Source organism: Callithrix jacchus, chromosome 11 (genome assembly GCF_049354715.1).
Source record: "Callithrix jacchus isolate 240 chromosome 11, calJac240_pri, whole genome shotgun sequence".
NCBI classification, from domain to species: Eukaryota; Metazoa; Chordata; class Mammalia; order Primates; family Cebidae; genus Callithrix; species Callithrix jacchus.
In genome coordinates, this window is record NC_133512.1 from 73,673,239 (window position 1) to 73,691,696 (window position 18,458).

Below are 18,458 nucleotides of genomic sequence, written 5' to 3' on the forward strand. Positions count from 1 at the left end.
GTCATTCTTCAGAAAAAGAAGTACAGTAACCCACTTAATACACATTTTCAGCACTACAGCCTATCTCTTCATTTTCCTTTCAGATGTAAGAATTTGTTTAGCATAAGTTCAAAATAGGAATTATGGCATATTTTATAGTGTGTGTGATCAAGACACTTTGAATTTTAATTTTGTCAGAGATAAACACTGGGATCCCTGCTTAGCCTCTTCCTTCCCAAACACACCCCCTACATATATAATGCTTTTCTTAAGAAGAAAACTGCACTAAAAGGGACAAACTATTTTTATTGCTGAAGCGAAAGTAATCGATGTATAGGATTCTTGGCATCTTTTCAATGCCTGGGCTATTGCTCACCAATGAGTACATGCCAGTGTCTTCCTGGGGCAAATGAGTCCTGCTCTTAGGTTTACTTTGGGTATTTCTAGTTTGACCACTATGTCTCAGATAAATGTGAAGCATCTAGTTTCTCCTTACAATACATAAGGTATTGAAATAGACATTATCATATCAACATTATAGCTCAATGTTTGGATTAAATACCTTATCTGTGGCTGTGTTATAAAAGTATGTGGCAAAGAGAATATTGTAAAGTTAGTGATGAATCATATTCCCAATGTTTAATGAATAAAATTAAGCCTTCCTGGGGAGCAAAATCACCCTGGAAAAACATTTAATCCTAAACTGTGAGCTTTAAAAATAGAAATAACATTGCATGTTGAATAAACATGCTTCAAATACATCAATCACCACCAAAAAAATGATTTTTTTTCTCAAGATGAGTTTTGTTCTGTCACCCAGGCTGGAGTACAGTGGCATGATCTCTGCTCACTGCAACCTCCACCTCCCAGGTTCAAGCAATTCTCTGCCTCAGCCTCCCGAGTAGCTGGGATTACAGGTGCCTGCTAGCATGCCTGGCTAATTTTTGTAGTTTTAGTAGAGATGGGGTTTCACCATGTTGGCCAGGCTGGTCTTGAACTCCTGACTTCGTGATCCACCCGCCTGAGCCTCCCAAAGTGCTAGGATCACAGGCGTGAGCCACCGTGCCCGGCCCCAAAAAAATTTTTCTACCAAGATAGATTAGTTCATGTGCCTTCCATAACAGACCATGGTGATTGTACTGCTACGAAACATCTGCAGGAAAATGATTATCTTTACCTGATTGCCATCAACCTGGTAGCCATGTTTATTTGCCAAGGTCTTGGCCATGGAGATGGTCACTGAAAATCCAACGATGGCTATGGCAATGGCATCTACGTACACAAGATGGAAGAGGCTGGTGTCCGGATTAGCTGGAGGTAGCAGCCTGAAAAGCCAAGCTGACTTTAACTTGTGTTGTGACCACAAGGGAAAACAATAAAAACCTGTAACTGCAGGGAAGTATTTTAGTGGGGCATTATCTGCAAATGAGGTGATCAATGCTCCGATACTTATTTGCTCTGGTTGACAAAAAGGAGAATCCTCTGGACACAGAAAGGTTCTTTTCAGGCTCAAACTGCAGAGCGCACCTTTCTACCTGGATGGGTTATCAGCAGAGGTTAGATGCCATTTTATTTATAAAAGGGGAAACCTCATACCTCACGGCACCCTGGTGGCAAATGTAAGAAAGACACAGAACCAGGAAGAATAGAGTTAGCAAAGTGCTCAGATGCCATGAGGCATCTAAACCCAAGTCTTGGGGTTGGGAGGGTAGTCTAAGGGCTACCTTAGAGGACAATTAATGTTCTGGCAATGTGAGGCACCACATACTTCTCCTCCTTGTCATTTGACTTAAGGACTCTGAGTCTGCTAACCTCTTCCCAAGTTTTTTAGTCCATTAGCTGAGGTTGTAACGTGGGAAAGGAGCAGCAGAAGACTATACTTTTTGGGTGTCACCTGGAACTCTTGTGAATCTGGAGGAGACAGAAGTGTGACTCCTGGAACCCCACAATGGAGAACCCAGCTTTGTGGTACATGCTTGTAGTCTGGGACCCTTATTCTAAAGAAACAGAACAGGGATTCCCTAGAGTGTTACTGGGAAAGGGGCAATAGGGATTTTCAGACATTCTGCTCCAATTCAAGGCATTGTGCTAAACAATAATAAAATCATTTAACTGATTTTAATAATTATTTCAATATCAAGTATTTCTTATGTGTCTTCTCTGGGCCAGGTTCTGTGCTCATTTAATTATTTTCAATGGCCCTGTGAACTAGGCACTATTGTAATTCCCATTTTACAGATGAAGAAAATGAGACCTAGTGAGGTTCAGCAACTTGTCCAAGGTCAAGCAGCTCATCTACCAAGTACAACAAAACCACGAAAAACCTGCTTGTCTACAGCTATTTCTCTTACTATGTCACAGCACAGTGACAGAAGGGAGGTTTTATGTTACGTAGTAAGGAAACAGAGGAAGAAAGGGAAGGGAACCTAATGTCTGTCAAGGTGAGATTACTTGCTACGTGCTTTACCTAAGTCATCTCATTTTTCCTCATAGCACTCACATTACATAGGTTCCACTATTACCCCAATTTATAGGTGAAAAAATGGATTTTGACAGACATTAAGTGATTTTCCCAAAATGGAGCAGGGAGTCAAACCTGGGGGGTCTAATTATAAAATTTGTTTCCTTTCCTGCTGTTTGCTGCACAGGCATGAACTAAGAGGGAAGGCCTAGCAGCAGGTTTTGGCCAAAGGAATAAGAATATAAGAAAAGGACGTATTTTAGAATGAGTTAAGGAAAGTAAACAAACAAGAAAACAGGATATAGTACTAAGATTGCAATCTTTAATAGTTCACTGTCACTTTCTGGGCTCTGTAACATGTATGCCTGTATGTATGTGTATACAGAAATGTGGTAGTTTGCTTTCAAATAGACCACCAGCCATTCTTCTCATACCTGTATGTGCCTGTCACTCCACCAATCTAGATGTGGAATCTGTTTCTCCTCCAGCTGTATCTGAGCTGGCTTTGTGATTTGCTTTGAGCAACAGAATGTGGTGGAAGTGATGCTCTATGAGTGCCTTAAGAAGCCTGGTAAATTCTCTGCTTTTCTTTCTTGTTGCTCTGTGCCACCATGTAAAGAGATCTGGCAATGCTGCTGGAGATACCACATGTAGACAGATGCCAGCCAGCCCTCAGCTGTTCCAGTCACTCCAGCTGAGGTGTCAGACATGTGAGTGAAGCCCTCTTGGATCTTCCAGCACTAGTCACACCTGTGGATATCTGCAGGTGCATAAGAAACCCCAAGTGAGACCTGCCAAAGAGCCACCCAACTGAACCAAACATAGACTAAAAAACTATGAGCAAATTAATGGTGGCTGTTTTAAGTCACCGTCTTGGGGTAGTCAGTTATCAGTGGAGCAATGAGACTCACAGGTAACTGAAACGGTATGATTGTATGTAGATAGGTAGGTAGGAATTTGTTACTTAGTTGGTTTTGGTCAATGTTCCAGAAAGATAAACTTTCTAGGTAGCCTATTTCCAGAAAAGTAAAATCTTTTTAAAAATTTTTTTTAAGTTAAACTGTCACATATAGAAGGGAAGTAATATGTTTGAGTACAATGCAACAGGGAAAGGAAGGCATTAAGTAGAAATTGTAGTGACACGTAGATTTTAACTTTTCAGTGTGTGTATGTATATACACATATTTTGAGACGAAGTTTCCCACTTATTGCCCAGGCTAGAGTGTAGCGGTACGATTTTGGCTCACTGCAACCTCTGCCTTTTGGTTTCAAGCGATTCTCCTGCTTTAGCCTCCTGAGTAGCTGGGATTACAGGCGCCCGCCACCATGCCTAGCTAATTTTTACATTTTTAGTAGAGATGGAGTTTCACCATGTTGGCCAGGCTGATCTCAAACTGTTGATCTCGTGATCAGCCCACCTTGGCCTCCCACAGTTCTGGGATTACAGGCATGAGCCACTGCACCCGGCCTCAGTATATTTTTAAAAGGAGTAATCTAAATGTAAGCATTTCACATTTAATTACATTATTTGGAACTAGTAACTAAATATGATTATCTATTGGATCCGATCAAAGACTAATGTTTACCACATAACTGGCTAGATCAGAGACCAAGGTGTGAGGTAACAGAAGGAGCACAGAGCTGGGGATCTGCAGACTGCATTCTGGGTCCAGGATGGGGCTCACCAGTGAGTCACTAAACCTCAGTCATGTCTCTCAAATATCGCCTTCCCTGACACCCTACCTAAAATAGCAACCCCGATACCTTACCTGGCTTCATGTTTTTAAAACTAGCACTTCTCACTATTTGTTTATTTATTTTCTGTCTTTAATTAGTAGAATATAAACTCCATGGGAGCAAGGACACTTTGGCTTGTGTGTTTTTGCTTTTAACTGTAGTGTCCCTGGTACATAATAGGCACTCAATAAACATAAGTTGAATAAATTTTCTGTAAAACATATATTGTCACTAGGGTTATTGTAAGCATTAATTGAGATAGTGGATATAAATGTATTTTATAATTTTAAATAATTTTTTTGAGACAGGGTCTCTGTTACCCAGGCTGGAGTGCAGTGGCACGATCTTGGCTCACTGCACCCTCACCACCTGGGCTCAGGTGATCCTCCCACTTCAGCCTCCTGAGTAGCTGGGACTGCAGTTGGATGCTGCAACATCTAGCCAATTTTTGTATTTTGTATAGGGATGGGGTTCCAGGCATGTTGCCCAGGCTGGTTTTGAACTCCTGAGCTAAAGCGATCTGCCTGCCTGGGCTTCCCGAAGTGCTGGGATTACAAGCGTGAGCCACCTTTGCACCTGTCCAGTATTTCGTAAATTATAAGGTCAGATTGAAAGTTCAGTGGTTACTGCTGTGTTTTAGCTTTACACTGAATCATGATAAGTAACACATTCATGATACCAATTGATTTTGCTGGTTAAAAGTAGAGTGTATGCTTCCTCCTTCAATGCGTGCTCTGTGGGTGAACTTTGGCTTAAAGAGCAACCTCTGCTCCCTTTGCTTCCCGGGAGACTCTTACATGGGGCTGGAGGGCAAGGCCTGATGGAGTGTGCCAAGTTCCATCAATGTCCAACATCTGCGAAAAATGACTCTGTTCTTTTGGAATAGAGAAGAGGGTGGTGAGAGAAAGAGACACAGAGAAATAATATAAGACAGAGATATATTGAGAGACAGAGGGACAGCCAGAGAGTGCTGGGGAGGAACAAGGAAAAGTGGTAGTCTTGTTCCTTCAAATATAAAGAGAATAATACATTTTTAATTAATTAATTGTTTTTCTTTTGAGACAGAGTCCAGCTCTGTTGCCCAGGCTAGAGTAGAGTGGCACAGTCTCGGCTCACTGCAACCTCCACCTCCCAGGTTCAAGTGATTCTACTGCCTCAGCCTCCCTAGTAGCTGGGATTATAGGCTCCTGCCACCATGCCCTGTTAATTTCTGTATTTTTAGAGACAGGGTTTCACCATGTTGGCCAGGCTGGTCTTGAACTCCTGACCTTTTGATCCACCCACCTCGGCCTTCCAAAGTGCTGGGATTACAGGTGTGAGCCACCATGCCCAGCCAATAATACATGTTTAAAATGTAGAGTTAGATAATATAGATGAAGCAAAGAAATAACATTAGAAACTAAAAAACTCATTGAAATAACAGCCTCAGAACCCATTACTAATAAGTGATTAACACATCTTGAATGCTTACTGTGTGTTCAGGTGTTCTCTTACTGCCTTCCATGCATTATCTCCTGCAGCTCTCACAACTGCCTTTGAGATAAGTATTAATTACCACACCCTTCTGACAGGTGAGGAAACAGAGGCTTTGAGAGTGTAAGTGGCCTGCTTACGATCACACAGCTAGTAAGTGGCAGGCTAGGATTTAGATTTTTTTTTTTTTTTTTTTTTGCTCTTAAATCCTATGTCATGCAAGGAGAGATTTTAGAAACTATCAAATTTAGAAAAACAAACAAAAAACAGAAAACCACTTGCCACTATTGATAGGATTGTAAAGAGTGTAACTGCTGTGGGAAGCAGTATGAAAGTTCTTCAAAAATGTAAAAATAGATCCAGCAATCTCACTTTCAGGGATATACCCAAAAGAACTGAAAGCAAGGTCTCAAAGACATATTTGCACACTGATATCCACAGCAGCACTATTCACAATAGCCAAGAGGTAAAGGCAACCCACATGCTCATCAATGGATGCATGGAGAAATTAATAGAGTATATATCCACAATGGAATATTATTCAGCCTTAAGGAAGAAAATATGGTCATATGCTACAATATAGACTAAACTCTGAAGACGTTTGCTAAGTAAAATAAGCCAGTTACAAAAACAAATGCTATATGATTCCACTTATATGAGTTATCTCAAGCAGTCAAATTCATAAAAACAGAAAGATGAATAGTGGTTACTAGGGGCTCGGGGAAGAGGAAAAGAGAAAGCTCTTGTTTAAGGGGTATAGAGTTGTAGATTTACAAGATGAAAAAGTCCTGGAGATCTGTTTTACAATAATGGGAATATATTTAACACTCCTGAACTGTACACTTAAAAATGATTAAGATTGACAGGGCACAGTGTAATCTTAAATGATTAAGATTACAGGCCTGTAATCTCAGTACTTTGGGAGGCTGAGGCAGGTAGACCACATGAGGTGAGGAATTCAAGACCAGCTGGTCAACATGGTGAAACCTTGTCTCTACTAAAAATACAAAATTAGTCAGGTGTGGTAGCACATGCCTGTAATCCCAGCTACCTAGGAGGAGGCTGAGGCAGCAGAATTGCTTTAACCTGGGAGACAAGTTGCAGTGAGCTAAGATCATGCCACTGCAACTCCAGCCTGGGTGACAGAGCAAGACTCTGTCTCAAAAAAAAAAAAAAAAAAAAGAAAAAGTTAAGACAGAAATTTTTAAGTGTTTTTTACTCCAATAGTAAAAAATAAAAAGTCCAAATCCCCTAAAACCCTCAGCTATTTGATGTATAGAAAAAAGATTATTTTTCATTGCAAGAGTACTAAAGTAAGAGTTAGAGACAATAGATTCATTGATTATTTCAGTTACACTGTTACTTAAAACTACTTTCCTACCCTAGAGGAAGTGTTCCAACGACATCCACATTGTATGATTCTTTCAAGTTAAACCCAGCTGAAATGCCAGTTCCCATTACCACCTAAAAAGACACAAATCCAAATGCACCTTTAGAAATGAATACTCAAATACCGCAAAAATCAGCTTCAAAGAATACATTAGTCAAGCCAAATCTATTCTCACTTTTAATACTGAGATTTAAAAGGAAGAATTACCATTAGCTTCAACAATTCTAACTTCTCTCAATGACCCTACCCCACATAGTTAAAATGAACTCTACAGTTTCTTTATGACCTGGAATTTTCTTCATGCTTTGTCCTCTCCTACACTGAGGTGTTCTGGCTAATTGACTGCAACAGAAAAAGTCCATAAAACCTTTCAAACGTTCACCTTACCTTTAGTATGGGTGAAATGAGTCTCTGGCCACAATGTTATTAATAAAGGAAGTTTAACTGTGGACTTCGAGGGTGGTATAATGACACTTTATGATTACCAAATGTATGCTTGGATTTAGAATCCTCCTGCTGATCCTGTTTCCAGGACAGCAGCCCCAAGTGCGGTGAGAGGCCCCCAGCAGCAACGCATAGCTGTCTCCTTCCATTTCAGCTGCAAAGTCAGAGTGGAACTGTACATCAAACAGAGGGTCACTGCATATAAGGCCATCCTGGACTGGCAGGGCATAGATTTACCAGGGCTGTAAACTACAATCCCTAATGAGTTACAAGAAGAGAAACATAACAAAAGGTGTGATAGCAATTTGTTCCATGCCCAGGAACTATTGCCTATGAGCTTTCTGAGTGCATTATCCAGAAGAGGAGAAATAAGGGTTGAGCAGGGAAGGAAGCCAGTCCCTCCTGGGGATGGCCACTGCAGGAAACAAATAATAAGATAAGCTTATTATTAGAAACAGCAGCCTGGGAGACCAGGGACATGGATGGTTCTGGCTCCTTTGATGGAAGGATCCTTTTCTATTGATGACAATTATTTTCGTCACCATTTTTTTTTTTTTTTTGAGGTGGAGTTTTGCTATTGTTGTCTAGGCTGGAGGGCAGTAGAGTGATCTCAGCTCACTGCAACCTCTGCCTCTTGGGTTCAAGCAATTCTCCTGCCTTAGCCTCCCCAGTAGCTGGGATTACAGGCATCAGCCACAATGCCCAGCTAATTTTGTATTTTTAGTAGAGATGGGGTTTGTCCATGTTGGTTAGGCTGGTCTTGAACTTCTGACCTCAGGTGATCCGCTTGCCTTGGCCTCCCAAAGTGTTGGAATTACAGGCATAAGCCACCCCGCCTGGCCGATTTTCGTCACCCTTAATTGCATTTTTTTGTTTATCTAACTAGCAGACTGCCTAGAATACTCAAATCTACAGAATACATATGGCTCAAGCTCCTGGAGCATTAATTTTATACAGTGGTAAGTAATTTAAACCATTGTTTTTCTATCCACACAAATAGATGTATTATAAAATAGAATGCAAAACTCAAAAATGTTTTTATAATAAAAAAATAAATTTGATGCTTAAAGGGAATCATAAAGATGCTGTTCCTAAATTTTCTAGAATTCTGGGGAACAACTCCCCTGGGAAACATGGAAGCACCTTTAAAGGGAATCTGGAAAACAGAGTTAGTAATCAAAGCAGGAGAGGCAAGCTGCATCATTTACTTCATAGTTTGGGCTTGCCTGTCCACTCTCCCATGCAAAAGTGCTCAGAACCTCTTGCTATACTACAAGTCGACACTGGAACTCTGTGCCTAGCCCCAGTGAGAGAAGAGGTTTTGAAACTGTTAGAGGTAGTTATTGCCTGCTAAAAGGTACTAATGGCATGTAGACAAGACTGAGACAAAGAAAAGGATAGAAGATACTGGCTTCCTTGTGAGGTACATCAGCCAGTATTTTTCACAGCTAGAACTTTGTGCTAAATTTGGATCAGACACCTATACTCTTCATTTTAAAAAACTTTTTAAAACTATACTTTAAGTTCTGGGATACATACGCAGAATGTGCAGATTTGTTACACAGGTATACACGTGCCATGGTGGTTTGCTGCACCCATCAACCTGTCATCTACATTAGGTATTTCTCCTAATGCTATCTCTCCCCTACTCTCCCACCTCTTGGCAGGCCCTGGTGTGTGATGTTCCCCTTCCTGTGTCCATGTGTTCTCATTGTTCAGCTCCCACTTATGAGTGAGAACATGTGGTGTTTGGTTTTCTGTTCCTGTGTTAGTTTGCTGAGAATGATGCTTTCCAGCTTTATCCATGTCCCTGCAAAGGACATAAACTTATTCTTTTTAATGACTGCATAGTATTCCACGGTGTATATATGCCACATTTTCTTTATCCAGTCTATCACTAATGGGCATTTGGGTTGGTTCCAAGTCTTTGCTATTGTGAATAGTGTGCATGCATCTTTATAGAATGATTTATAATCCTTTGGGTATATACCCAGTGATGGGATTGCTGGGTCAAATGGAATTTCTGGTTCTAGATCATTGAGGAGTCGCCACACTGTCTTCCACAGTGGTTGAACTAATTTACACTCCTACAAGCAGTGTAAAAGTGTTCCTATTTCTTTTTTTTTTAAATTTTTTATTGCATTTTAGGTTTGGGGGTACATGTGCAGAGTGTTCCTATTTCTTTACATCCTCTCCAGCATCTGTTTTTTCCAGACTTTTTAATGACCACCATTCTAACTGGTGTGAGATGATATCTCATTGTGGTTTTGATTTGCATTTCTCTAATGACCAGTGATGATGAGCTTTTTTCTATATGTATGTTGGCTGCATAAATGTCTTCTTTTGAGAAGTGTCTGTTTATATCCTTTGCCCACTTTTCGTTTTTTTCTTGTAAATTTAAGTTCCTTGTAGATTCTGGATATTAGTCCTTTGTCAGATGGGTAGCTTGCAAAAATTTTCTCCCACTGTGTAGGTTGCCTGCTGACTCTGATAGTTTCTTTGCTGTTTAGAAGCTCTTTAATTAGATCCCATGTGTCAATTTTGGCTTTTGTGGCCATTGCTTTGGTGTTTTAGTCATAAAGTCTTTGTCCACGCCTATGTCCTGAGGAGTATTGCCTATGTTTTCTTCTAGGGTTTTTATGGCTTTATGTTTTATGTTAAGTCTTTAATCCATCTTGAGCTAATTTTTGTATAAGGTGTAAGGAAGGGTCCAGTTTCAATTTTCTGCATATGGCTAGCCAGTCTTCCCAATACCATTTATTAAATAGGGAATCCTTTCTCCATTGTTTTTGTCAGGTCTGTCAAAGATCAGATGGTTGTAGATGTGTTGTGTCATTTCTGAGGCCTCTGTTCTGTTCTATTGGCCTATATATATATCTCTTTTGGTACCAGTACCATGCTGTTTTTGTTACTGTAGCCTTTTAGTATAGTTTGAAGTCAGGTAGTGTGATGCCTCCAGCTTTGTTCTTTTTGCTTAGGATTATCTTGGCTATACAGGCTCTTTTTTGGTTCCATATAAAATTTAAAGTAGACTTTTCTAATTCTGTGAAGAAAGTCAATGGTAGCTTGATGGGAATAGCATTGAATCTATAATTTACTCTGGGCAGTATGGCCATTTTCACAGTATTGATTCTTCCTAACCATGAGCATGGAATGTTTTTCCATTTGTTTGTGTCCTCTCTTATAAAGCAGTGGTTTGCAGTTGTCCTTGAAGAGGTCCTTCACATCCCTTGTCAGTTGTATTCCTAGGTATTTTATTCTCTTTGTAGCAATGGTGAATGGGAATTCACTCATGATTTGGCTCTCTGTTTGTCTGTTATTGGTGTAGAACAATGCCTGTGATTTTTGCACACTGATTTTGTATCCTTAGATTTTGTTGAAGTTGCTTATCAGCTTACGGAGATTTTGGGCTGAGATGATGGGGTTTTCTAAATATACAATCACGTTATCTACAAACAGACAATTTGACTTCCTCTCTCCATATTTGAATACGCTTTAATTCTTTCTCATGCTTGATTGCCCTGGCCAGAACTTCTAATACTATGTTGAATAGGAGTGGTGACAGAGGGCATCTTTGTCTTGTGCCACTTCTCAAAAGGAATGCTTCCAGCTTTTTCCCTTTCAGTATGATACTGGCTGTGGGTATGTCATAAATAGCTGTTATTATTTTCAGATATGTTCCACTGACACCTAGTTTATTGAGAGTTTTTAGCATGAAGTGGTGTTGAATTTTATCGAAGGGCTTTTCTGCATCTGTTGAGATAATCATGTATGTTTTGTCATTGATTCTGTTTATGTGATAGATTACATTTATTGATTTGTGTGTATTGAACCAGCCTTGCATCCCAGGAATGAAGCCAACTTGATTGTGATGGATAAGCTTTTTGATGTGCTGCTGGATTCAGTTTGCCAGTATTTTTGGGGGGGATTTTCGCGTTGATGTTCATCAGGGATATTGGCCTGAAATTTCTTTTTTCGTTGTTTCTGCCAGGTTTTGGTATCAGGATGATGCTGGTCTCATAAAATGAGTTAGGAAGGAGTCCCTCTTTTTCTGTTGTTTAGTTTCTGAAGGAATGGTACCAGCTCCTCTTCGTACGTCTGGTAGAATCTGGCTGTGAATCCACATGGTCCTGGGATTTTTTTGGTTAGTAAACTATTAATTACTGCTTCAATTTTATAACTTGTTATTGGTCTGAGGGATTCAACTTCTTCCTGGTTTAGTCCTGGGAGTATATGTGTCCAGGAATTTATCCATTTCTTCTAGATTTTCTAGTTTATTTGTGGAGAGGTGTTTATAGTATTGATTGCAGTTTGTATTTCTGTGGTATCAGGATTGATCTCCCCATTATCATTTTTTATTGTGTCTATTTAATTCTTCTCTCTTTTCTTCTTTATTAGTCTGGCTAGCAGTCTATCTATTTTGTTAATATTTTCAAAAAACCAGCTCCTGTATTTATTGATTTTCTGAAGGGTTTTTCATGTCTCTATCTCCTTCAGTTATGCTCTGATTTTAGTTATTTCTTGTCTTCTGCTAGATTTTGAAATTTACTTGCTCTTGCTTCTCTAGTTCTTCTAATTGTGATGTTAGAGTGTCAATTTTAGATATCTCCCACTTTCTCCTGTGGGCATTCAATGCTATAAATTTCCCTCTAAACACTGCTTTACCTGTGTCCCAGAGATTCTGGTACATTATGTCTTTGTTCTCATTGGTTTCAAAGAACTTACTTCTGCTTTAATTTCATTATTTACCTACTAGTCATCCAGGAGCAGGTTGTTCAGTTTTCATGTAGTTGTGCTGTTTTGAGTGAGTTTCTTAATCCTGAGTTATAATCTGATTGCACTGTGGTCTGAGAGACTGTTTGTCATGATTTCCATTCTTTTGTATTTGCTGAGGAGTGTTTTACTTTCAATTATGTGGTGGATTTTAGAACAAATATGATGTAGTGCTGAGAAGAATGCATATTCTGTTGATCTAGGGTAGAGAGTTCTCTAAATGTCTATTAGGTTTGCTTGGTCCAGAGCTCAGTTCAAGTCCTGAATGTCCTTGTTAATTTTCAGTCTTGTTGATCTAATATTGATGGGGTGAAGTCTCCCACTATTATTGTGTGGGAGTCTAAGTCTCTTTGTAGGTCTCTAAGAACTTGCTTTAAGGATCTGGGTGCTCCTGTATTAGATGCATATATATTTAGGATAGTTAGCTCTTCTTGTTGTATTGATCCCTTTACCATGTAATACTCTTTTTTGTCTTTTTTTTTAATCTTTGTTGGTTTAAAGTCTGTTTTATCAGAGACTAGGATTGCAACCCCTGCTTTTTTTTCTTTCCATTTGCTTGCTAAATCTTCTTCCATTTCTTTATTTTGAGCCTATGTGTGTCTTTGCACATGAGATGGGACTCCTGAATACTGTACATCCACGGGTCTTGACCCTATCCAATTTGCCAGCCTATGCCTTTTAATTGGGGCATTTAGCTCATTTACATTTAAGGTTAATTTTTTTTTTTTTTGAGACGGAGTCTTGCACTGTCACCCAGGCTGTAGTGCAGTGCCACGATCTTGGCTCACTGCAATCTCCGCCTCCTGGGTTCAAGCAATTCTCCTGCTCAGTCTCCTGAGTAGCTGGAACTACAGGTGTGCACTACCATGCCCAGCTATTTTTATTTTTGTATTTTTAGTAGAGATGGGGTTTTGACATGTTGGCCTGGATGGTCTCGATCTCCTGACCTTGTGATCTGCCCACCTTGGCCTCCCAAAGTACTGGGATTACAGGTGTGAGCCACTGCGCCTGGCCAAGGCTAATATTGTTATGTGTGAATTTGATCCTGTCATTATGATGCTAGCTGGTTATTTTGCCCATTAGTTGATGCTGTTTCTTTATAATGTCAATTGTCTTCACAATTTAGTATGTTTTTGTAGTAGCTGGTACCAGTTTTTCTTTTCCATATTTAGTGCTTCCATCAGGAGTGCTTGTACAGCAGGTCTTTACAAGACAAAATCTCTCAGCATTTGATTGTCTGTAAAGGATTTTGTTTTTCTTTCACTTATGAAGCTTAGTTTGGCTGGATATGAAATTCTGGGTTGAAATTCTTTTCTTTAAGAATTTTGAATATTGGCCCTTACTCTCTTTTGGCTTGTGGGGTTTCTGCAGAGAGATCTGCTGTTAGTCTGATGGGCTTCCCTTTCTGGGTAACCTCACCTTTCTCACTGGCTTCTCTTAATATTTTTTTCTTTATTTCAATGTTCGTGAATCTGAAGATTATGTGTTTTGGGGTTGCTCTTCTTGAGGAGCATCTTTGTGGCGTTCTCTGTATTTCCTGAATTTTAATGTTGGCCTGTCTTGCTAGGTTGGGAAAGTTCTCCTGGACAATAGCCTGAAGAGTGTTTTCCAACTTGGTTCCATTCTCCCTGTCACTTTCAGGTACACCAATCAAACGTAGGTTTGGTCTCTTAACAGTGTCCCATATTTCTTGGAAGCTTTGTTGATTCCTTTTCATTCTTTGTACTTTATTTCTTTAAGCTGATCTTCAATCTCTGATATCCTTTCTTCTACTTATCAATTCACCTTTTGATACTTGTGTATCCTTCACAAAGTTCTCATGCTGTGTTTTGTAGCTCCATCAGGTCATTTGTGTGCTTCTTTAAACTTGTCATTCCACATAGCAACCCTCTTAACCTTTTTTCAAGGTTCTTAGCTTCCTTGAACTGGGTTAGAACATGCTCCTTTAAGAATGTTTAAAGGCAGGAATGTTTAAGTCTTCTAAAGCTGTGCCCACAGCTTCCATTTCCCCCAGGTGCTCTGTCCCAGGGAGATGGAAGTTCTATCTATAAGCCCCTTATTGGGGCTGCTACCTTTCTTTCAGAGATGCCCTGCTCACGGAAGAGGAATTTAGTCAGGCAGTCTGGCTACAGCAGCTTTGCTGAGCTGTGGTTGGCTCTGCACAGTTCAAACTTACTGGAGGCTTGTTTTATACTGTGAGGGGAAAACTGTCTATTCAAGTGTCATTAATGGCAGATGCCCCTCTCTGCACCAAGCTCAAGCATCCCAGGTCGCTGACTGCTGTGCTGGCAGTGAGAATTTCAAGCCAGTGGGTCTTAGCTTGCTGGGCTCCATTTGGGTAGGATCTGCTGAGGTGGATAGACCACTTGGGTCCCTGGCTTCAGCCCCTTTTCCAGGGGAGTGAATGGTTCTGTCTTGTTGGCATTCCAGGTGCCACTGGGGTATGAAAGAAAACTCCTACAGCTAGCTTGGTGTCTGCCCAAACAGTTACCCAGATTTGTGCTTGAAACCCAGGGCCCTGGTGGTATAGGTACCTGAGAGAATCTCCTGGTCTGCGGGTTGCGAAGACCATGGGAAAAGCGTAATGTCTGAGTCGGAGTGCACAATGGCACAGTCCCTCATGGCTTCCCTTGGCTGAGGGAGGGAGTTCCCTGACCCCTTGCACTTCCTGGGTGAGGCAACATCCCACCCTGCTTCTGTTTGCCCTCTGTCGGCTGCATCCACTGTCTAACCAGTCCCAATGAGATGAGCCAGCTGGCTAAGTCAGTTGGAAATGCAGAAATCACCTGCCTTCTGTGTTAATCTCGTTAGGAGCTGCAGACCAGAGCTGTTCCTATTCGGCCATCTTGCCAGCCCTTTACCGGCAAATCTACTCTTCATTTCTTTTGAGACAGACTCTTGCTCTGTTATCAGGCTGGAGTGCAGAAATGCAATCTTGGCTCACTGCAACCCTTGCCTCCCAGGTTCAAGTAAATTGTCATGCCTCCCAAGTAGCTGGGATGACAGGTGCATGTCACCACACCTAGCTAATTTTTTGTATTTTTAGTAGAGACAGGGTTTCACCATGTTGACCAGGCTGGCCTGGAACTTCTGGCCTAAAGTGATCTGCCCACCTTGTCCTCCCAAAGTGCTGGGATTACAGGAGTGAGTCACCATGCCCAGCCTACTCTTCATTTCTTATCTTTGCGGCTCCCACACGTGCAAACAAGCCAAAGGTGCCAAAGGTACTCTATGGAACACTTTGGATATTAAAAGTTAACCAGGGAAACAGTGACATCTGTTGGGCACTATGCAAACTTTCCGTTGGCAGTACACAATTTGAACACTGTGCTCCTTTCAATAACGCCATATTTTTGAAAAGTTGGGTGTTCAGTGATTGCTGTGATGAAAAAGCAGGAACCATATAAATATTCATGTGAACAGGAAATGAGGGTAGCAGTGTCCTTTCTGATTCTGAGGTTTGAGGATCTATGCAGCCATACACATTCCATGATTAAATAATTGTGGTAACTTAAGAACATACTATTTTTATTCTAATTTATGTGCATATTTTTATAAGCAGCTACGAAGTTGTTAATCATAAATATTATTAAGGTCTTTGAACCTAACTACTTAATAAATGGAACTGTGAGGTATTTCTTCTGGTTTAGGAGCGTCAAGAAATGGAGAAAGTTTGGGAACCCTTGCCTTGTCAAAATGGAAATGGATTTTTTTGTGTGTTATTAAAGTAATATGTACTCATTACAAAACAATTAGCCAATAAAAATTTGAGAAAAAAATTCACCATCATCCCATCACTTACAATTAATGTTAAAATTTTTACATATGATCTTATACATAATTTAAAAAATCATCTGTGTCTATCTTTTAAGGCTTTTTCTGCTTCTTTTTCAATGAAATAGTCAAATTTCTTTGACAAATTGTTGCCTTCTTTTGGCAGAATTGAGAGCAAAAAAAGTCCTTTTTCATTCACTCCAAAATTCCTTACAGAAATAAGTAAATGCAGTCCTAGAAGTTGAATAGGTCATTGACCCAAGGTGACTTACCGCAAAGAACTCTAAAGGAATTGGTGCTGGCAATTTCTCTTTAAATCTCTCATTAAACTCCTTGCCACCCAGCAGCAAACCAAAAACCATCAGCCCAACGCCTAGGGAACACACGTTGAGGTTTTTAACATTCTGCAACACAGCAACTGTACTCTGTAACACAGTGAACACTGGATGTTTACATCAAGAAATTGCCCCTGACAGAGACAGAGACACTCTAGTGTACTAATTAACACCAGCCATTCCATTATTAGATATTTCTAGTTGAAAGTCCTCATGCTGAAATCTCTCTTTGTAGCTTCCACCAATTAGGAGACATTTTTACTCAGTCTACAACTTTATGGTTGTTACTTTTAAAAATATTTCTTCTTTTTTTTGAGCCAGACTCTCTGCCTCCCAGGTTCAAGCAATTCTCCTGGCTTAGCGTCCTTAGTAGCTGGGATTACAGGTGTCTGCTGTCATGCTCAGCTAATTATTGTATTTTTAGTAGACATGAGGTTTCACTACGTTGGTCAGGTTGGTCTCGAACTCCTGACCTCAAGTAATCCACCCACCTCGGCCTCCCAAAGTGCTGGGATTACAGGCGTGAGCCACCATGCCCAGCCTTATCGTTGTTATTCACATCAAACAATTATTCTTATCATATGCTAATGTCTCAATGTAATATTATAAAATTCAGAAAAGGAACCCTGAAGCTGAGTCCTTGAGCACTTGGAAAGAATTAAGGGTTGATAGCAAAATACTCCAAAGGTTAATACATAGAAAATCTTTTAGGAGCTCAAAGAAGGAGAAATTATTGTTAGCAGGACTTTGAAGTCAGGAGTGTTGATGTTTGGGAAAGGATCCCAGGAGAACTAGAGAAGCAATCTACTGAATTATATCCTAGGGTTACCATGGCTGGGCACCTCAAATATAGTCAGTTCTCATTTGAAACCCAATAAAGTAGACTTCCCAGTCAGCCCAGGCCATGTACCCTTTCCTGTCAATGCCTAGAGTATTCAGTATGTTTTGTTTCCTTTGTGACAAGGCATTTCAAGAAGTCTTAGAGTAAGAAGTATGGTAACAACTATCATGGGAAAATAAGAATTTTGTTATTTAGAGAATATTTGTAAAGTCAGATTCCATTTTAATCAGTGAAGGACTCAAATATCACTTCCTCAAAGTGCCTTTCTTAGACTCCTAAAGATCTCCCTAACTTTCAGAGCAGCAGGTACTTCTTCCTCATAGCACTCAACACAAATTGTAATTGATTACACATGTATGCAATTAATGGCTTACTATCTTTACACTGGACTGAAAGCTCCAGAGGGCAATGCCTATATTTTCTCAACTCACAGCTGCATTTTGGCACCTAGCAGTGCCTGGCACATAAATATTCACAAAGGCTACAGGCCTCTCCTTCCAAGGATAGCTTTAACAGCATCTCAGAGGTTTTGATATGTACTACTTCTACTGTCAATTAATTCTAATTATTTCCTAATTTTTTAAATTCAGGGGTCATTTAGAAATTTTTTTTTGGTTTCTAAATCTATGGGAGTTTTAAAGCTATGTTTAGTTTTTGATTTTTAGTTATATTGCACCGTGTGAAAAAGCATTAAATTTTTAGAATTTGCGATCAGTTTCACATGATCAATTTCAACACGATCAGTTATTACCATTGTTCCCTAAGTGCTTGCAAATAACTTATATTTTCTCTGAGTTTGGTAATGGGTGTGTATAACTAAAAGATTTATGTTGGTTTAATCTTTCATAGCCTCATTTTTTTTTTTTGCCAACTTGAATTAGCAGTTTTTGAGAGAGATACGTTCTTCCCTTATGCCTTTAAATTATGTTAGTTTCCAAAGAGATCATGATTTGGTTTTAAGAAAAAGTTCTCTCTTCACCTAATTAGAGTGATGATGCAGTCATCAAATAAACACCTAGCAAAAAATTCCTTGTAAAGTAGGAAATATCAGATATTAATAATAGAGATTTTAAGGTTTAGTCCTCTTTGTAACACACTTTTCAGAAAACCTTAGAGTAAATGGACTTTTCCCTTTTTATGGGAATTCTTGGAAAAAAAGAAAAATTAGTCTTGAAACTAAAAAGAGATATAGATTAGAAGGGAGAAAATAAAGAAGAAAAAACAAGTACCAGAACATCAGGTAGTTGCTTA

At 39.8% G+C, this 18,458-nt stretch overlaps 1 protein-coding gene across 3 annotated transcripts in view; it reads right to left on the reverse strand.

Moving 5' to 3' along the window:
* SLC26A5 (solute carrier family 26 member 5) overlaps positions 1-18,458 on the reverse strand; it is an 81,927-nt gene that overhangs the window by 20,369 nt on the left and 43,100 nt on the right. For all 3 annotated transcript variants that reach the window (XM_054237855.2, XM_035255045.3, XM_078343064.1), the window contains exons 8-10: positions 16,304-16,456; positions 7,032-7,114; positions 1,157-1,304 (exon numbers count right to left, since the gene is read on the reverse strand). In XM_054237855.2, the coding sequence (XP_054093830.1) occupies positions 1,157-1,304; positions 7,032-7,114; positions 16,304-16,456 (384 nt within the window). The remainder of the gene's footprint in view (positions 1-1,156; positions 1,305-7,031; positions 7,115-16,303; positions 16,457-18,458) is intronic.